This window comes from Fundulus heteroclitus, unplaced genomic scaffold (assembly GCF_011125445.2).
Source record: "Fundulus heteroclitus isolate FHET01 unplaced genomic scaffold, MU-UCD_Fhet_4.1 scaffold_48, whole genome shotgun sequence".
Taxonomy (NCBI): Eukaryota; Metazoa; Chordata; class Actinopteri; order Cyprinodontiformes; family Fundulidae; genus Fundulus; species Fundulus heteroclitus.
In genome coordinates, this window is record NW_023396901.1 from 1,197,276 (window position 1) to 1,219,827 (window position 22,552).

Here is a 22,552-nt window from a genome sequence, read left to right on the forward strand (position 1 = left end):
TTTTCCCACCAGATGCTGTGTGATGATGGTGTGAACGCTGAACTGAAGTCCAGGAACAGCATCCGCACGTGGGTGTTCTTATCCTCCAGGTGTGCCAGGCTCAGGTGAATAGCCTTAAAAGGAAGTTGTTGTTTTTTTTTCTGACTGTGTTAGCACATTTCAACGGGATAAAATGCATAGAATCTCTGCGGACAATGAAAAAGAATTGTTTTAGTGCTGATCTTGTTATAAGTGTTGAGATACCAAGCATAAACAAACCATCAACAGAGCTATCTGCAATAGAACCGGGCCATCCCTTTGTTCTATTTGGACCCGGCTCATTAAAAGCCCCAAACATGGGAACACTTTATAGACTTAGACCTAGCTGAAAGGCTTATTGAAATGCCCAAAGGACAAGCCTAAAAGCCTAGTGAATAAAGACTCGTGTAAAACAGATACAGCATTGAATGAACTTGCTGCATGAAAGAGAGCGAGACGAATATTGACAAACTTGACTATAACCTGAAAAAAATTAAACCTTTTAATGTCAGCTAGATGGCTCTTGGAGGACATCATTCACAATAGAGATGGTTGTTTAATTGAAATAAATTCCTGATATTGAATGAGCATAAGTACTTCAGAAATCAAGTCATTAGGGAAGATTAGCGGATCCTAAATCAAGCTGTTATTAATCAGAGAATGAGGAACGACACAGTACCAAACAGGAGTGAATATTCTCTTTATCTAGGGACAGCAGACAGCTGACATAAAGACAGATCTAATAAGCTATTGATTGGAAATGTACACTGCCTTTCAAAACTTTTTCACATTTTGTACTCTTACAATCACTATATGTGATGTATTTCATTGGGATTTTATGTGATATCCAAAATAATAATCCAGAATGGTAGATTTGTTTTCATCTTTCTGTACGCTGATGTTCTTTAAATGAAATCCAGCTTAGGCAGTTTTCTTCAAAGGTCTCCTAATTAGTGCCGAATCATCATGAAGAATATGATATATGGTAACTCCAACCCATAATGGCACGGCCAGCCACCTAAACTGACAGGTCTGGCAAGGAGAGCATTATTCAGAGAAGCACACAAAGGGCTGATGTTCAATTTAGAGGAGATGCAGAAATCCACAGCTCAGCTAGAAGACTGACAAGACCACTATTAGTCGTGCACTCCACAAATCTGGGCCGTATGGAAAAGTGACAAGCTTAAGGGAACTTTTACTGTGTACGACAAAGGTGCCGTCTTTCTAACAAATGCTGTTATAGTCCACAATGGGGAAATTTGGCCGTGACAGTGTCAAAAACACATAGAGTTACACACTACATTGACAATGAAAAACATGCTAATCTAATATTTGTTCTAAAGCAACAGAGAATAAAACTTCTTAAAAAGGCAAAAAAGTAAAAGTAAAACTATAATCAGTGTATTGCACAATTATTGATATTATTGATATTCAGACGAAAGTTAATTCTTCAATGTAAACAGAGAAAATACAGCAGCATATTTTTCCAGGCGTTTTGACAAAAATATTTAATATGCATGATTGTAAAAGCTACACCCAGAGTAGGTAAAATGTGTGCAAAGTGACATCAGGATCTGAGAGACAGTGTAAATGATTTGATTCATGATTGGATAAAAACCCTTGCAATTGTTAGCATGTTTGTAAACACTTCTTGAGTCTGTTGCACAGATTATACAGTCTAACAGCAGCTAGGATGAAGGACCTACGGAAGCGCTCCCTAGATCATCTAGGGTGCAGCAGTCTGTCACTGAAAGAGCTCTTTTGCTCTGCACCAGCTCCATTCACGTGGGTGGGAGACATAGTCCATTAGTTATGGTTCTTATAGTCCTTCTGTCTCCCACCACCTGCACTAAATCCAGGGGGCATCGCAGGACAGAGCTGGTCCTCCTAATGAGTTTATCCAACCACTTCCTCTCAGCTACAGCTGAGCCGCTGCTACAACTAACCACACTGTAGAACTGGGGTCCCCAACCTTTTTGAAATTGAGAGCTACTTCGCAGCACTGTGTCACATGAAGGGCGATCAGTACTGACCTTTGAACTAGAAGAGTCAGCACTCACCAATAAACATATTTGCAATGCCTTTTTCTTTTAGATGTTTTAATCTTTAGTTTTTAAATCTATATAAATGCAAGTGTGATTACAAAAGCAGAGCTTCTAACATTTTAAAAGCAGCTCACCAGAGGGTTTGCTAGTTTTGGAACGGGCTTGAGGGCACCACATCTGGTCCTTGGGGGCTACCTGGTGCTCGTGGGCACAATGTTGGTTACCCCTGCTGCAGAAGGTGGCTGATGCCATCACAGAGTAAAAGAAGACTCCCATCTGTCACATGGAGACAGAAAAAAGATGAAAAGGTTGTGGGTGTTGACAAAGTATGTTGTAACACCAGGGAAAAGGGTTAGGGGTGCACCAGAAGTGAGCCAAATATTTTGAGAAAGCCAAAAGCATAACATGTAATTCTGAATGACTGAAGACTGCACATTTTGTCCTCTCACATTATACAAATGGTGAATGGGTTTTCTCACCAATCTAGACTAAAGACAGGAGCTAGCTTTCTCCTTAGTCACTGAAGGTTGATTGTGTTTGTGCAGTGTAAGTTCAACGATAATTTTTGCAACGAGACCAAAAAGTGATAAGTAGAAGAATAGAACAGAAATACTTTATGATCCCTCAGTGGGGAGATTCATGTGTCGCAGTAGCAAAGTGAAACGCAGATGGAAGCTTGCAGATACACACAAAGGTAAGAACAATGAAAACAAATAATACGAATAGGAGACTGTCCAGCAAAAAAAACACACCAATTAGAAAAATGAAGAAGACAGAGCAAAGTAAGAGTGGTTCTACAACAAAATATGGACGGACAGACGAGGACGAAGAAAATGATTTATATTTTTTATTCCATAAAAATTAAAGGAATAGAAAAGGCTTCTCGTTCTCTCAGAATATTGTCAGATTTTTGTTTATTTGCCCAGTATGGCTCGAAAAGTAAGCAGTTGTTGTCGGTTAATCGTCTATTACAGGACAGTGATTATATCTATCTGTTATGATTCAGACTGAGGACCCAGATACAACCAGAACACAACAGGAAATTACTTCAACAGATTTATTGTAGAAACTAGAAAACCAGAGTCTCTGGAGGGGAGAGAGCAGGTTAGTGGCTGAGATGGATGATTCAATTCAGATTGAAAGCCACTAACCTTCTCTTATATTCTGGTGGGGTGTCTTGGATCCTGAAACTTTGGGTTTTAGAGAGTGGCGTCTCACTGGGGCTTGGCAGGTAATCGTGGTAAAAGAGCGTCCAGGGTCAGAACCGGATGATCAGATATTCAGAGGATCCAAAACAGAATCCAGGAGCAAAGTCAGGGCACAGGAAACAGGTCTAAGATCCAGGCGGCACAAAAAAACAGGTCCAACAGGGGCTAGGCAGGCTCAAAAATCAGGAGGCAAAACCAGGTCAGGATCAGGGACAGAGGAAAATGCTGGATGCTTGATGCTTGATGCTTACTAACCAAGGTTTTCAGACAATCTGGCACTGTCAACTAGTCAGAGGCCTGCTTAAGAAGGCTGGCAAACAGGTGGGAGGAATAAGTGGTAATTAGGCTGAGCAGAAGCAGCACAGGAGGGCCAAATGAACAAATTAGAGCAGGAGGGAGAGGGAAATGAAATCACAAACACTAGTTGACAGCCAGAAACATAACACTATTGTTATTTATTTCCAAAGGTTTTAAACTCATTTCTGTACTTGAAGTTTATTTAACCTGTCTTTCTAACTACACATAGACTATCTTAAAAACAATTAGTCTTTGAGTAATTAGTATCATTTACCCTGGGCTCATATTGAATATCGTGCAGATACGGAACTGGATCAGGACCGTCCGCAACCCACACCATTGTCAGTGTGAACCCCGGGTAAAGGGTTTCACAACTGAATCAAGTCATGTATTTTTTTTTTCACAAATCAAAAAGTGATCACTATAACTTAAACTGACCAGAAATGGACAGAGTAGCTAAAAAAAAAAAAAAAAAAAAATGAGGCAAGACTAAAAACGTATTTAGTGCAAGAACTAATCAAGTGCTGACTAACTGTTTTTATTTATATGATTTCAAATACTAAATTGGAAACCTCTTAAAAGATAAGCAACATCTTCACAAAATAACAGATTGAGGCACAAGAAACTTGCATTAAGATTTCTTTTGTTTTTAACGAAGAGCCATTACTCCAAAATAAAATACCTCCAGTAAAATGTCTGGTGCGGTAAAACTGCTTGTAGACATACGCTGTTATTCAAATAGTTATGCAAGGAAATCTGTTGGAGTGAATGCACCCTATTTGTGTCTAAAACACATTGCTGTTGCAATGATAATTGTCTTTTGATTTATTTAAAGTCTGAATGAGAGTGATTCAGCAGCACTGGATATCTAAGGGTCATTACAGGAAAGAATTATTACTTTCCCCCCTTTTCAGCTCAAAAACCTAATTTAGACTCACTGCATGTCGACTTCAAGCCATACAAGATTTTTTTTCTTTTTTTTTAATTTAGCAAACTGTGGTATTAAATTGGTTTTATACAATTTACCATTATGTATGCTCTCTTGTTACCTATCTGGAAGAATGTATTTTTTTCTCTTTGTTTAGAATGGTCTCGCTGCTATTTTTTTTACTGTCTAGGGATTCATCTAGGCTGTCTCTCTGGCCATTGAATGAAGATTTGTTGTCCAACTGCTGAATTATTTAAAATACTGAGGCTACCGGATAGAACTGAGCTTTAAAAGAAAACACACAGGCAATAAAAGTACAAGAACATTCGTGAGATATCTGAGTATCTTGAGATCATTGCAGCAATTCTTAGTAAATATTGGTCATGATGCTCCCTGCCTTTATTAAAACTCTCAAACACACACATATTATGATCACGCAGAGGAGTGCTCCTCTCTCTCTCTCACACACTCCTGATTTTATTTACTGGCGATTTAATACAATTTTGGCTTTCCTGAGAAAGGTGACTTTTGCTTGGCTGATGATGAATGAGCTTTGACAAAGAACGTGAGTCTGCACACACTGCAGATTCTGCAGCCTAACACAATAAATGGAGGAATGCTCAAAAGTTGGGCTTCATATACTGCCTGTTTTTAAGAACAATATGAGGCTTTTATTTGTTTCTGTTTTTTTTTCTACTTCTCAAGAACTCAGACCACAGGTTTACTCAAGTTCCATAGACTGGGTTGTTTATTGTTGAGATCCACCCTCCACCAACATTTTTCATGCACGATTTTCGACCTCTCATTGCTTCTGTTACCTTTGAGCAACGATTCAAATAGTTACGTTTGGCTCTTTCAAGGCATTATCACTCTGACTTCTGCTATTTATTAAACAGTAATAATAAACTGAGTATTAGAAGGTGGGTGTTAAGAGATCCTGGTTATTTTTATTTCACCCCGTCACAGTTTTGGCCATGTCTTAGCCAACTTTGTTTAAATGTGGCCAACGCCCACAGGTCGTTTCATACTGACCATGCATCTGCTCATACCTGCCAAGGCAAAGTTTTATACCTGCTTTGACAATCAATGATTTAAAGCTTTTTCTTCCTGTTTTCCGGCCGTTGTCTACTACCAGGAAACAATTTTGTTTGGCAATACCAAGTGTTCAGTATATAATGTGCTACTAAATTATATGCATGATTTGAGCATTTTAATGAGCTTTACCTCTAAACTGAAACCCCATGGTTTAAGCACATGGACATGGAATGGATTGTGTGGGGAACAAACTGGGATACAAAGTGGCTTGGAGTCTGGTGCGTACACAGGTTTTATTTTAAAAAATCTCACATTTTTAAATATGAGTAAGGTAGCTATGGTTTTCCCATTGTGTTATTACTCTATTAAAGACTTAGTACGACAGCTTGAAAGGTTTGTTTTCTGATAACGGATTTATATGTAAAAAAAAAATGGTTCAGATTGGTTCAGATAACACAATATTATATATATATATATATATATATATATATATATATATATATATATATATAATATTTACCAAAAAACCCACATCCCCAGGATGCCATCCTGCACCATAGGAGATCGGGCCTTCTCCTGTGGTGCGTCTCAGGTGTGGAACGCTCTGCCTCCACATCTGAGGGCTCCACGGACCGTGGCTTTAAAACAGGCCCGGAAATCTTTCTTTTTAACCCAGTGTTTTTGATTGTCTCTTTTTTTTTTTTAAGTTTTTTTTTTCCAGTTTTCATTTATCTTTACTTTTATTGCCTTCACTTCTTACACTTGTCTACTTTTTCTGTATTTTATAGTTTTTTATTATTGACTGTACCACTTTGAGATTTTCTGCACATGAAAGTGAATAAAAGAATAACATGTATTATTATTATTATTATTATTATTATTATTATTATTATTATTATTATTATTATTATTATTATTATTATTATTCAGTAGTAGTAGTATAAAGTCATAGGATCACTTTATGTGTTAAACTGGTTTTCAAAAGTGTTTTTTTAGTCAAACATGGATTTTAAAGCATTACCTTTGAATGTTTGTCTACATCTGGACATGTGTGTTGTGGAACATCTATACATTTTTTATGGTGATGTTAGGGCAAGCCTTGGATGTTTCGTATTGAATCTTCACCAACAAACCTTCCCTCCTCTAACTCTGAATGGATAAAATCCATTAAAAACTTACTCAGTCCTACTAGAGCCTTACACAGATACAAATTAACCCACCTGCCTTTTATATTGAAATTTTATAAAGGAAAACACAGATGAGCTGGAGAGAAAATCTATCCTATATCGCAGGGGTCTTCAACAGGGGGTCCGCGACCCCTAGGGGGTCCGCGGAGGTACTGCATGGGGGTCGCGAAAGTTTTGGTTGATTAGACATTTTTTTATATCCCCCCCCCCTGCAATTTTTTCCACTAATTGAAACGTCTTTAAATTGAAATGTCTTTATGCATGATTACATGCAATTGACAGACATTGTTGATCTTGGCAGGTATCGGTTTATTGTGTTATGTTATGTTTATAAATGGCAGTGGCATGGCCACCCTACTCACTGTGCCTCGCACATGTTTAAAATAAAAACATGAATATATGAACCTGTGTATTATTTGAGTATCTTAGTATTGAATGCACAATAACAAGGTACATTTACACATGGCACTATAGGACCAGTTTGATATAACACAATTTTATACAATATATATAATTAGGGGGTCCCCGCTCCATCTCGCCATCAGTTTGGGTGTCCTTGGCCTGGAAAACGTTGAAGACCCATGCTATATCGATTTAAAAATGGGATGCAAATTTAAGAGTTCCAAAATGGGACGTTCTGTATTTTAAAGGAAACGTGGCAGCCCTGCATATTGAATGCCTTAGCATACCAATGTTAGCTAATTAAAGCAAATACTTAAACTAATTAAACTTAACTTTTTAAACTAATTTAAGCAAATACTGTAAAGTTATCATATTAGTTAAAGATAATATAGGTGATTTAGTTGATTACAGTTCTTTGAAACTGATGTACAAATGTACACCAAGTAATAGCCAAAAGACATTTAAAAAAGGCAAAGTAATTATAATTTAAAAAGGATGTGAAATATTTGTAAACCAAGGTTCAGAACTAAAGTGTCATGAACTGAACGGTGGGACCCAGTATTCAATCAGACTAGCAGGAAGTATATCTAAGACGTTTTATTAAAGGACATGTTGTGGGTTGGAACTGGGATTACAGGCAGGCAGTATGACGGGCAGGATTCAATTCAATTCAATTCAATTTATATAGCGCCAATTCATGAAACATGTCATCTCAAGGCACTTTACAAAGTCAAAATCAATTATATTATACAAATTGGGTCAGATTATACAGATTGGTCAAAAATTTCCTATATAAGGGAACTAGTTGATTGCATCAAAGTCCCGACAAGCAGCATTCACTCCTGGAGAAGCGTAGAGCCACAAGGAGAGTCGTCTGCATTGTACATGGCTTTGCAGCAATCCCTCATACTGAGCAAGCATGAAGCGACAGTGGAAAGAAAAACTCCCCATTAACGGTAAGGAAAACCTCCAGCAGAACCGGAATAAGACAGAGTTCGTGGTCAATAACAGTTCCAAGTCAGGGTCAAGACACAGGTTCAGGTTTGATACACAAGCAGGCTTACAGGCCAGACGAGATCAGACAGGCTCGATGGTCAGGTAGCAGGTCTGGTTCGGTACACAAGCAGGCAAGATAAACAGCCAAAGTACAGACTCAGGTTAGGCAACACAGGAAAGCGGTCAGATTCGGACAGGACAAACAGGTATTCAATTCAATTTCAATTCAACAGGGATTAGGCTGGCTCAGATGTCTAGAGGCAAATTGGGTCGGTGTCTACAGGCAATCAGAATAAACACACTGGATATGACTCACCAATTGGCTCGTATGATCAAACTATGACACTAAAGTACTGGAGTGATGTGTTTCTGTGTAGAGTCAGTTTATGCAACAATCTGGAGAAAGAAATGAAAAAGGCTTAATAAATTACTGTGTTTAGAAAACATGTAAAAGACAATGTTAAGAAAATATAATGAACTGAGTCAATTCGTTTTGGTTCTTTGTGTTTGATGTCAACGTTTAGAAATTAAATGAAGGGTGTAACTTAAAAAAATGTTCATAGCTTTTTGCAAATCAGCCTTCTGGTCAGCCTGCAGCTGATTTTGTTTCAGCATTTAACAGTTAAATATTTACAGTTATCATTGGATTAACTATTTGTGTTAGGGGCAGATATTATACGATTTTCTTCATCCTGCTTGTTATCATTCAGATGTTTTAAGCTGTATTGTGTTTGTTCTATTTTGTGAAGAGTAAAATCAATCAATTCCATTTTTATTAAACCTATTCCAGACCACATCAAACCAAAGGGTCTTTGTACTTTTGTATTAAACGTCATCAGATTTCTTTCAAAATGTCTGCTTTAATAAGACATCTGTCACGGTCTACACAGTTTATTTTTGGTTTCTGTGCTGTTTTAGCATTTCAGTATCTTTAGATTATGTGTTATTCCTTGTTTGTCAGTCATTACTTAGTTATCCTAGTTATTTTCCTTACATCGCGGTTTTCCTCCAGTCGTCCTGTGTTTCTTATATATATTAGATCAGCCTTGTTTCAGGTCCCTTCAGTAATGTATTTAGTTTATTCCCTTTGTCTAGTTATCCTGTTATATTTAGATTGTCTTTCTCCTAAGCTCCTTTCATCGTCCCATTTACCGCTGATTTCTACTGTTTGCTTCTTGTCACTTTGCCCGTTCGCGTCCTCATTTGATTCTTAGATCTACGTTTTGTTTTTGCTCGGGCTCCTGCACCCTCCAGTGTTTTTGTGAGTTTGGATTTTCATTAAATTCACCCATAACTACTCCCTAAACTGCCTCTGTCTCTCTGCATTTGGGTCCGACAACAATCACTACAAAACATGACAACTTCAGCTAATTTTCACAGTTCAACTTGAACAGAACAGTCCATCCTTTCAGTTCATCATACCAATCACACAAGCATTTACAAAGTAAATGCAAATCCTACAATTTTTCTTTGATTATTCTGTCACAACCCAAGTATTTTTGCATATTGTCCTGGCAACAGATGCAGATATGTGTCTTTAATTGTGCTCAGCACAGCACTGAGCTCAATGTGAAGAAAGAATATAGGGTCAGGACCTTGACTCACTAATGATGCAGTGAGAGAAGCTGCTTTGATGGTATTATTTGTGCCTACTGGCTTGTTAACGGATAGGTGTTTGTATTAAGCACAATTTAGGTTTACCTCCAGGGTGGTCATCATCAATTTGGGACTGGAAGGATACAATATCGAATATTGTGGGAATAATTTGCAGATCTGTGTGTTTTGCGGGCAAATTTGCTTCCAGCATTCTGTTGGATTTGTTAATGAGAAATACACTTAATTGAAACACTGACCTTTAAAGGCAGACCACAGTGAATTAGGATGCGGAATGTTTTCAGTGCTAAAAGCGCTCATAGCAGTGGTCTCAAATCCTCCAAGACCGGTGTCCTGTAGCTTTTCGATGTGTCCCCCACCCTACACTCCTGGTTCAAATAGCTAACCTCAATGCTAATGGGCTCATTTTCAAGTCTGGTGAGTGGAAGCAGAGACGCTTCTAAAAGTTGCAGGACACCGGGCCTTTTGGACCGGTGTTTCACCCCACTGGTTTAAGCCATACAAATTTTGTTTAAAAGGAGTCATACTTGAAGCTCTCAAAAAATAAAAAATATGTTCTTAACTGTTATCCATGGAGGTGCTAGAATCATGCTAGGCTGTTTTATGTTGTACTAAATGGATGAAGTAATAAACAATATGGAATCCCTCCAAACCTGGTTATCTAACCTTAAATCGCAAGGTATGTGATTAAAACTTGTATATGGTGAGTAGTGTTGTTTTAAAACGACAAAGACCACACCCACAGCTTTCTTTATTGCAATGGAAAAAGTAAACAAATGTCAGTCTTCTTTATTCATGGTTTTCCCATAAATCCAGCCTTAATTATGTTAGAAGCTTGTTGAAGCTTACTAAGGGACATTTTAATCCAACTGTAGTGGGTATATATTTACACATTTGAGTCTGTACAAGAGAAAATACACAATAAATAGAAATGTATATACCTGATTATTGTTTTTAAAGACAGCTTAAGTGTTATATGTTATAATCAGGAAAAAGAATAGTTAAAATGCACATTTTAAAATCATTCTGAAACAACAGTGATTGCGAGTGTGTGTGTAAATTCTGTCTTGACCACAAATTGTTCATATAAAAAAAAATAGGAACATCCTGGTCCTTAGCAATGCCTAAAAAGTACCTATATTTTTATTACATGTGATCTGTTCTACTGTAATTCTTTAGCAGGATATCCCAAAATCCTAACCTAAAACCTTCAGCTGAGTTTAGATGAAAACTGAAAGGAGGGCTCGATCTCCCTGTTAGATCCAGAACAAAATAAAAGATTCTTCTCACATATCCTGCTCTTAATGACCAAGCTCCCAAGAAAATCCTTCAATTATGGAGCTTGTCTTTAGTGAAACTAGCTTCCAGTTTCAATCTGGAATCTGGAAGGCAGACCTTCTACTTGTAACTCTTATACTTTTGTTTTGTGATTGAGCTCATAGTTAGCGGCTGGCTTGAGTGAGCAGTTCCTTAGTAATGTTGAGATGGGAATAGATGCTGGGGCACCCCATGCACTGACGACTGCTTGTTCACATTTCCCCTTTATTCTTTATTTCACTGTATTGCAGCATTTATATTAATACCAGACAAAGTTGCCAGTAGCATCAGTGTTTGTCTGTTTTGTTTTTTTTGTTTTTTTGTCGTCCTCTGAACCTCTAGCCGCTTGGAGGCAGATGGACGCTCATTCAGGAGGAAATCTCCAGTAGAATCAGACTCTGGTAAAGGGAGTAATTGTTCTACGCTGTTATCATTTGAGGTGGAGAAAAAAAATCATGGCCCCTGGTGTTTTTACCTCTTTAGACAACTCTTCAGTGCTGGGCTTTTTTATCGTATCCTAAAATGGATTTCATGGAACTGTGTTGCACTTGGATCTTATTTGACTTTGATGCAACCCGAACTTGAATGTTGTCACTGAAATTGACCGAATTCAACCGTGTTTGAATTTGACCTATTTATTTTAATATAAAGTGTCATAAGATACATCTTTGGAGATAATTGAACTGAATTGTGATAAATATGCTTGTGTAAAGGGTGACTTTTTTACATACCAGATGATGTTTTCATTTAATAAGGTTGTGCTAGTTTGTATTATAAGGTTTGGGACATTGGCAGTACTTAGCTATCTCCTCTGGTGTGTCATACAAAGTCTACCATTATGGTTTGGTGGTGGGCTAAAGATCTTTCCCCTTGAGGAAATGTATGAGCAATCCATTGCAATTGGATAAAACTGTGATTAAAATGTGATCAATCTAAATAAATTAAGTGCAAAACCTTTTAATTGCAATTGTTAACATTCCTGTTCCACAACTAATATACAAGATATTGTATTATTGTAGTCTTGTGTATCATATGATACCATCCTGCGTATTTTATTGTATCTTTTTTTATCACAATGCCTCCTATCATACCAAGCTGCATTCTCATAAGATCGTTCTGTATTGGATCACATTGCATCATATTGTATTATATTTTATTATATTAGATATTTTTTGTATTCTACTGTTACAAAATTTAAACATATATTGTGTCATATTGATCAGGTCATATAATGTCACTTTGCAAAACAACTTAAATGCAATTTATTTCTTACCCCTTGTTCTGTCCTTTATTCTCTTTTTGAAATGTTTTCTGCATTTTTAGTTGCGTCGCCCAATTTCATTGCATCTTGTTTCAGTTCTCAGTGGCCAGGAATCCCGCGGGGTGTTGAGGAAGATCAGTGACATGCTGGAGATGATTATGAAAAGGATGGATGCGATGTCTAAGCTGGGCAACACCACCCACACCCACAGCAGGCTGGATGAACTGAGCTCGGCCCTGGATAGGTAAAGCGCTACACAGACGGACCTGCTGCTTTTGGTATTGGAAAAATAAGGAATATTTACTTTGAAACTTACGCTGAACCTGGAAAAAAAAAATACCTTTAAATACATCAGTTTCTGCATTTCTAAAGTAACTTTAGCAACAATGAATAGGAATAGTAACATAAAAGAAATATAGTTATGTATGAATGGGACGCAACAGGCAAACCTATTTAGGATGTGAGTAACAGGACGTCACTTTCATCAAGGAGGGATGCTGTTAGTGGATCCAGAGCTAATGCCCGACCCTGTTAATAAAGCATAACATCATTTCCATACTTAGCTTAATGTATTCATTTAATATTGGCAGTTTCGACAAACACAAGCTGTATTTGACTCTTTGCTGAAGAAGCTTTAATTAGGTTGGCTATTAATTAGCCATTTTCCTCACAGCCATCAATACTAAAAAACTGTTGAATGCTCTCACTACAAGAGTTATCTGCCAAAAGCATTTCCACAATGCCAAAAACAATAAGCAGACCATTACCATACCTAAAGGTTTGAAGCAGTGACTTGTGAGAATTTTAAACTCCTGCTTCCTTTCAACTTCCTGATACCGCTAGTAGCACAGCTAGGCCAACACTAGCATGTACAGAAACAGGGACAACAATCATGCATTTGGTTTTAGCTGGATTTTTGTTTTTATTCCTTCCCATCTCTATAAAAAGCTACAGCTCAAATTTGCAGCTCATGCCTCTGCTTATGTAGAGTTGAATCTATAACATTCTCAAAATGTGTGCTACACTTCCTAATGACCGCATCTCCCAGACTGATAAAGATATGTTCCTGAATCCTCCTTTTTATTTTATGTATTTTACATCCCCTGGAGCACAAGTCTTCAAATTAAAAAATGGAAAGCTAATTCTAGGTTTAAAAAGTATGTTTTTTTTTTCTCTGCTGGGTCCAGATGGTAATGTGAAAAAGTGTTAAAACAACAATTTTCTTTTCTCTGATAGTCTGTAGAAATGTCTTATTTTTTCCTTGATGAGATGAAGCTGCCAGCTTTTTTTTTTCTTTTTTTTTGTCAACAAAACTGCTGAACCCGAACCTGTAACACCACTAATAATCCACAAAGAGATATTAGAGTTACTGATATTGCAATTTTCGCTAACAGCGAGTGTGGTAGCTGCTGCCGTGTGCAAAGTGGAAAAAATAATATTACCTCACCTGACCTCAACCTGTCCTTTTAAAATATTTCTCTCCCCACAGTGATTTTACACCCACAATATTAATTTTCTTTGCAGGATGCCCTGTAGATATCCTCTCAGCCACATACATCTTACAGTTTAATTGGCCTCTCAGGGACTAAACTGGAAATGTTGCAGTGACAAAGGCCAAATACTTTTGGTGGGGGAAATAAATCATTGTTTATGGCACAGAGTCAGGGTTGACCTGTTAGATCAGAGTCATAACTTTGCTCACTTTAAAAACTAATTAAGATTCTTCTCTGAATTTAAGCTGCCCTGTTGGACACAACTAAACTCTCCCAGAAGGCTGTATGGCTGGACATGTTTCCCAGCTGTGTAGCTTGTAATTAACCTGTTGCAATACAGTCAGTTAATTATACAGAAAATTATGTTCAGCCTTTACTAGATGAGTATGAGTATGCGTTCAACTGCCTTAAAATTGTGATTTGGGATTGTGCAAAGTTTTGCATACAACAGCGACACACATGCAAACAAACACGCAATGATAAATGATACATGCAGGCTCGATGAAAACAGATTTCTACTTGTTGATCTGCATCTGGGTATGAAACATGGCACAATTAGATTTTCTGAACTTTCCAGGTTTGGATATTCAAGGCTGTTTAATGAGGTATATAAATACCAGATTCCCTTTGTACAAGGGTTCTCATTAAAAATGTTTTACTGAAGTGTTTATTTTTATGTAAAATGTTAACGGCACCCCCGAGTTCAGTTGTTACAACAGTAACTTTCAGCTTCTGGCAGCACTAGAGTATATATATTTTTTTACATTCAGTTTTTATGCATAATTTTACATAAAGGGTGTAGAGGTAGATAAACTCACAATTGCATTCCAAGGTACGATACAAGTTCAGTAGTAAGTACAGGAACGAGAAACTTGGTAAATGTCTTGTATAGCCATTTACCAAGGCTTGTATAGCACTTTAACTAGTCCGACGGCCCCAAAGCGCTTTACACTACTCAGCCATTCGCCCATTCACACACACATTCACACCCTGACAGTGGTGAGCTATATTAGTAGCCACATCTGCCCTGGGGCAGACTGACAGAGGTGTGGCTGACATACAACGGTGCCAGCGAACCCTCTGACCACCACCAGCAGGCACTTCAGGTGAAGTGTTTTGGCCAAGGACACAACGACTGAGACAGTCGGGGGGGGGGGGGGGGGGGGGGATTGAACAGGTCACTGTCGCCCCTTGGAGGCTATGTTCTTGCTAAAAATTCTCCCTCAACATATCAGCGGCAATGAGGAGAAGTGAAATAATTATGTGGCATCATCTGCAAAAATCCTAGAACTGGTGCTATCTCCTTTAATAATAGCAACAAAACAGCAGAAGATGAAAAGATTTAGTAGAAAATAATTATTTTACGTTGTGTTTGAAGCGATTCAACAAATATCAGGTTTTGTCTTTTTGCTTTTAATCTTCATCAGGTTTTTGTTTGTTTCTTGAGCATTTTTAAATCTTAATTGCATTAGCGTAGTTTCTGTTGGATTCCTGCTCTGTAACCCGTCGGATTAGCCTTGTTTCCATGAGTTCTGGTTTTACTTCTGGTCCTTCCAGACTGGGTCACTCTTGTCCCCAGCCTTTGTTTTCTTTGTAACTCGCCATATCTTCAGGTCTAAATTTAAGCATGTAATAGTGCTTTTTTTGTTCAGAGCCTGATTATCACATTGCTCCTTGTTACTGTATGTCTAGCTTTTGTGACGCAGCCTCACACCCTCTATAGCATCTATCCTCAACTTGTTCAGTGACAAACAGAAGACACTATGAATTCATCCCTTTCAATTTTGAAAAACAGCCTCAAACCATGCTAGCACCTCTTTTATGTTTTCTCGTAGGTCAGCTGTTCTTTACATTAGTTTATTTTCAAAAGTTATGAAGGTAAATATGTCATGCATTCTTAATTAGTTCACCTTACACATCATGTGCCTCGCAAGACTACTGCCCTTTCTAAACAGAAAGGGGGGGTCGTGGCCGAGTGGTTAGAGCAGTGCATTTGCACTCAGAGAAGGATGCAAGTACCCGGTTCAAGACCCTTAACCCCAGAACGCTTCCCGGGCGCCGCATATAGCAGCCCACTGCTCCCCAAGGGTGATGGGTTAAAAGCAGACAACAAATTTCGTTGTAATGTATGGTTCAATGCATGTTTCAATGACAATAAAGATGATATTACTATTATTACTATAAAATCTCCTACTTGGGAAAAGGTTTTCTTTCTTTTTTTTATTTTAACCAGTGGCAGCTGGCCCATAGGGGTCGCTCGGGCGCTGCCCTCCCTAGATGTGGAGAGGAAAAGTCAAAATATATATAGATTTTAAAAGTATTATTAATGTCAGTTTTTACTTAATAGTACGTGGCTACATGTAATAAGAATTAATAAAACACAGATTTATAAATATTTGGCCAATCAGCATCGACAAAATGAATGGCTTTGGGGCTCCTGGAGTCATAGCCCTAGCTGCACAGTGATTGGTGCACTTCACGCGTGACGTCACGAGCTACATCCGGGTCACGGTGGTCGGCAAAAACAGTACTGTTCTCGCTTACCAGCGTGACAAAACGGGTGAATTAGAGCATACAAACAATAATGGTTAAAAATTTTAACCATTATTGTTTGATGGAAATACTCCCTTTAGTTTTTGCATAAGGACACAAAACCTTTTTAGACTATTTAATTGCACCAACCGTGCACTTGGTCCACAGTGTGTTTATGCACTGTTTTTAAAAAAGAATAAATTTGTCGACAAAGCTTTGACCTGTTGTTATGATACCAATTTTGCCCAAGTCTCATTACTCACTCAGTCAGTATTGAAGATATATTTTTTGAGTCTTCTTGCTATGGGTATAAGACGCTAAACCACTATTTTACTATTACAAAAACTCATTAGCGTTGATGTTTTGAGCTGACTTTAATATCTGATATAGCAATTAGCAATGAGCATTGCTCAAAAGCAGTGAGTATTCCCAAGAGTATTCCATACTTTAAATCTGAGATTTACTACAGTTTGCCAACATTTCCAAACCCAGACTGTTTTAATAACAAATACTGAATTTAACAGCATAAAACAGATCCCCATTTAGTTGTCCTAAACCTTGCCTTCCTGTTATCTGCTGAAAGAATTGCTCTTACTTGCTTACTCGCAGCGTGAATGAACCAAGCATGTATGCACCTCTCCTTTTAAATGGCTTCATGCATGTCTCTCCCTCCTTGGACATTTTTAAATGATGCTGAAAATACTAAAAATTGCTTCAGGATTCAATAACAGAACTCTGGTTCTCCTTACATCTGGTGTGTTCAATGATGTAAAAGAGAACTACAGATTTTGAGTTTACGTCCAACTGATGAGAACTAATAAAGATGGAAATTGTCAGATTCTAGCCACCAGCTGCATTTCTAGCCTTTGAATGCAATTTAGTTCAAATTCTACTTCAATTTAAGCAACCTATTACCTGCCACTCATTTTGACAATTTTGCATGTGGTGTAAAATGATTTAAATATCAGGTCTAAACAAAGTGTAGGTTTATTTGCAATATGTCTTTTTGACATGTTTCAGGTTATCACCAGCAGGCTGGAGTATAAGGCAGCAGCATGATTTGCATTTCAAACCCAAACCTTTTCTGTTTTATTCTCAGTTTAATAAATGATTTGCTGGTTAAAATGCCAGAAGATTTAGAGTAACAGTGGTCAGGTCAAATTAATTATTATTTGCCACCAACATATTGTCTTCCGACACATTTCATCAAAGAACGTAATTAAAAATGCAAATTTATTCGAGTATCTAAACAAAACAAATTATCTGTATTTCAAGTGTCACGTTTTTTATAATGGCCGTTTCCTCATTTGTTCCCTCCCTGTTGAGGATACAACAACAAATACTGAGATGGACCTCATAGGCGTTATTTCAAGATGTCTGAATGCCCTGTAAAGAAAATGAATGTCATTTTTAATTGCCTGCGTGCTTTTGTCTTTTTGTGTATGACTTTATCTATCAGGATTCAGCCAATGGGGCTGGTGGACCGTATCCAGGCCATAGCCCAGAACATGTCCGACATGGCCGTGCGGGTGGAGCAGATCCTGCAGCGCAGCATGGCCAACAGCCGAGGTACAGCTTTAGAACATGCATGGGTGGACACACAGGAGACACGTGGAGAATATCAAACACAGCTCCCACCTGTCTGACAGACACACCTGTCAATCCCTGGCACATCCAATCTGAATCCGGGCCAGCACTTTAAAGTTAAGCTATCACACCTGAATGCTTGAATGCACGGGGTACATGCTGGTTGATTAAACCGAACATGATAGTCGTTATTTACGGAACATCATCTATTCAAGCAGCAACTACTTTGTCACGTTGGAGGAGCCGCGCTGCACGGCACTGGTTCCGTGGCTGCCGCCGGAATATTACACAGAAAACTGCCTCCTGCAGCACCTCCAGATCCCAAAGATGAACCACTATGTTGTTAATCTGGTCCAGGTCAACGTCAGGTTCATTAATGGCTCTCATTCTGGGCTACTTTATAATACATAAAATAGAAATCAGACAGCTTGATTGAATTCATAATTTAATTCACTCTTTGAATCCTCACCCTGCACTTGACTGAGCACAATTTAACATAGTCATTAAAATATGTCAGCTCATTTCTCCGTGTGTGTGTGTGTGTGTGTGTGTGTGTGTGTGTGTGTGTGTGTGTGTGTGTGTGTGTGTGTGTGTGTGTGTGTGTGTGTGTGTGTGTCTCAAGCCATTAAAACAAAAGAATGGAACCTGGCCGCGTTTTGACAAAGAGACGAGGTGACACTTTTTGTCACCAGAAATCTGTTGTTATAACGCTGATCAGATGGACTGTCTGGAGATTATTTGTCTGTGATTGTGCTGTTTTAGGGCTTGGCAAGATGCCAGCGGAGGAGCTGCTGCTGCTCCTCAATTAGGCTTACTCGTGCTGAGCTTCAAGAAAGGGAAAAAGGGAGAAAGGAGGGGGAGATAAGGCAGAGAGAGGGAGGTAGGATAGATTTAATTATCGACAGAAGGACAGAAAGAGGATGTAAAGATGGGAATAAGGGGGCAAGAGAGGAGAGAGGGGATTATTATTTTTATGATTCACTCGAATGTGGTCCATAGATTGTAAATCACAATGTGGGTTTGAACAGACTTGGTCAATTTGGCAGTGAGACCCAGCTTGTTATTTGGACTTATTCTCCAATTTAACTCTGCTTTCCCTGATGGCTGCATCGCTTGAGCAAAAAAAAAAGAAGTGTTACCGTGTGAATTTACCTATAATAATCTCAGTGATTTAAGCCTTATAACTTTTACAAAGCCACGTGTATTTTTATCTGTCTGTTATTGGATTTGTTTTATGAGACATTAAATAAGTGAGATTATTTCAACAGAGGAGATTTAAAGGTTGCATGTTGCTCTTTCATTGTCAATACGATGTCCTGGAGAATACATATATACAGTATATATATATATATATATATATATATATATATATATATATATATATATATATATATATATATATATATATATATATATATTAATCCTGTCAATTGATTTTCCACTTGAGCAATGGATCTCCACAGTTCCTCCAGAGTTACCAAGAGCCTCCTGGCTGCATCTCTGATTAATGCTCGCCTTGGTTGACATTTCAGTTTAGGTGGACAGGCATTTCTACAAGGTTTTGCAGTTCTTTTTTACTCTTTTGACTTTTGTATGACAGACTGACCAGTGCCTGGTGAAATGTTCAAACTTTGGGATGTTGTTTCATAGTTTAATCAGAGAAGTAACCAACAAGTTACAAACAAATATGATCTAGGTTGTCTTTTCTTGAATAAAACAGCTATTTAAAGCAGAGCAACCAGGCAGACATTAATTCTCACTAAAAGCTTGATGGCCTGCAGGGAATTGACTAAAAGGCACCTGAAAGACCCTTTGGCCACTAAAAGCAAAATCTTGTAAAGATAAACAAAGTTTAAACATTGGAGCAACAATCCCCATACCAGTGAGTGTGTGTCACCTCAAAGATATATTTATTGCGCTCTAATGCAGTAATAAAGCACTTAAACTGTGTATTACTGTGGCAGTGGCCAGGAGCCTTGTTAGCTTCGAGAAAGATGGATGCAAAAAAGTCTAATTTGGTGGATTTTCTGGAGTGGAATGGGGGATAAGATTGCTCTTTTAACAAGACTGTGACCCAAAGCAAAAAAAAAATAAAAAAAAAAATATATATATATCTTATATTAGGTGTGGGACGTGAATAATGAGAATGGCTTCACACGTGTGCTCTTTATTTAACTTGGTTTCGCTTGAATGTTTCTGAGAGGAGAGAGAAATCTACCAGGTGTCTGGCTAAATATGGAAAATGTATGTACAGAAATTGATGTCCCATGATGCACTCAGTAGTTTTCCTCACACGTCCCTCATGCTAACATCTTACTTACTATGTTTTAGGAAAAATTGTGTTTTCTTCTTCCTTTGAGCAGTTTTTTTTTTCCGGATGACTTTATTGTCTCCCAGTTAATGCCAATCAACAAGACACAACCAATTCTTCTTTCTGACTGCAATCTCATGGTCAAGGGGTTCGGTTCATTGATATTGAATTAGGCTGAACTGATAGAAATGGGCGTGGATTACACTGATCTGGATTGACATCAGCGTAAACTGAATCCTGAAAGATTTATTTTATTAGACATGATCTGAATGGATTTCATTTCTGTGTGTGAGGTTAAAAAATAATTACAGGTGGAATATTTGACACAATAAAAAGTGAATTAAAGTTAACTGTTTTGAATTAGTTTGTGGTAGGTAATTATTATTTTTTTATTCAATATTTGGATTTTCACTAATTGGTTGACTATTTAACGTAGGTTGATATAGGGGAGGGGGTGCAGATTAAAACAACATGCAGCACACTTGGTTAAATGTCCTTTTGCAAGTTGCAGAGATGCACACACGTTTTGTAGCCATCAAATATCCTGACACAGTTGTGAGCTGGAAATCTGGTCAAGTTCATTTAAACTTGTTGATTTGCTGGCACTAATCCATCATTTAAATGTAATCCAAAAAGTTATGTTAAGGTTTAGTTCAGGGCCATTGCAGAAGCTAAAGTGGTTCCCTTATTTATTTATTCTGAAACCAGTTTTAACGTGTATGGTTATTTATCTATTTTCTCTGTCTTTTTGATTTAATTTATTTCAAATGTATTAATAATTTTGACAATAAGACAAAGATTGAACTATTGAGCCAGACTGACAAAGAATGCCACTTAAGACATTCAAACCTAAGAACACTGCAAAACTATCAAGTCTGGTCATGGTTGCATTGCGCTGGGCGTCTGTTTTCCTGTCCCTGTCACTGGTACATTTCATAAGAATGCAGGTCTACGTCCCAGTTTTTCAACGGCATTTCAAATCAACACCTAGATGATTGAAATCTGGTCATAATCTTGTGTTTCAACAGGACTTTCAACTCAACCAGACATTAACACTGATTTTGGCATTAATAAAGCAGTATAACTGAAATGTTCTGAAATGCCCTATTAAAAACCTTGTTAAAAATATATGGACTATGCTTAAACGTTAGGGCTCCCTAATAATCATTTTTTTAAGAATCGTTAAAGTTTTTTTTCTGTATTATCAGTCAACCATGGAAAATCATCTTCCTTAAAAGCCACTTATTACCTTTACATTTCTACACAGGAGTCTATGTAAACATCTGACCAAAACAGCACCTCAGCATGTCTTTCTTTCCTTTCTGATTACCCTTTGTGTTAAAAAAGGCAAACATACTAATCATAATTTCTCCTTTTACGTCATGTTTTCTCTAGACTGCTTTTTTTAAAAGCCTGCATGTTCACACCCCTATCTTTACAGGTAAAGATGGAGTCTTTGGATCCTGTGAGACTCCCAAGGATCCCCATTATCCAGACTGCACCAGCAAGATGGATGTAAGCCTTCATTTCTTACTCACACGCATCATTTCACAAAACAAGCAGTTATCCCTCAATCGCTTCATACTGACCCAGCTCGCTGCAGCATAGATTCATAAATATAGCCGAATGTTTAACAAAAAAAGAAAAAAATTCCATGTCCGACCCGTCTGTTGCAACAGCAGGAAATTAAAGCTTTATACACAGGAAGTAGAAGGAAATGGTTTTATTGACATGTTTTAAACCTATTATGTAGCATCCTCAAACATTTATTGTCAAGATGCACATAAAGCCCTAAAGTGCATTCCTCTTTTATCGTAGTAACAGTCTCATGCTGAAAAAAATCAGGTATTCCTTCAGCCTTGTTTTTAAGCGTTAATCTTATTCTACATCCTACAATAAGAAGCTCAATAATTATAAAAACATTTATTTATAATGCAGATGCATCTGAAAAACATCCAAAATTTTATGAAATAGTAATTTAACATAGACTCACACCATGTGATTGTTCAGAAATCTGTATTTATTATAATTTATAAATCTTAATTTATCGATTATGACTTACAGCTAATGAAGAGCCAAAATGAATTCTCTCAAAGTTTTTTACATCAGACTTGTAAAAAGAAATGAACTTTGCTCACAGAAATGTCATCGCAGTGAAAGGAATGGCCGTGCACTGTACAATATACGCAATCAATTCTTGGTTGTTTTGTATAATTTGCTCCATTATCGCTGGACTGCATGGATATACAATCAGCCTGTGGCACCACTGAGACGATAAAGATGTCCAGGTTGCCACAGTCGTAACGCAGGTATTGCTACAT

The 22,552-nt window shown here is 37.7% G+C and overlaps 1 protein-coding gene across 1 annotated transcript in view; it reads left to right on the plus strand.

The window, feature by feature from the left end:
* LOC105936009 (alpha-1,6-mannosylglycoprotein 6-beta-N-acetylglucosaminyltransferase B) overlaps window positions 1-22,552 on the plus strand; it is a 119,637-nt gene that overhangs the window by 29,640 nt on the left and 67,445 nt on the right. Inside the window, exons 3-5 of the mRNA XM_036132171.1 lie at window positions 12,405-12,552; window positions 17,793-17,902; window positions 21,673-21,746. Of these exons, the coding sequence (XP_035988064.1) occupies window positions 12,405-12,552; window positions 17,793-17,902; window positions 21,673-21,746 (332 nt within the window). The remainder of the gene's footprint in view (window positions 1-12,404; window positions 12,553-17,792; window positions 17,903-21,672; window positions 21,747-22,552) is intronic.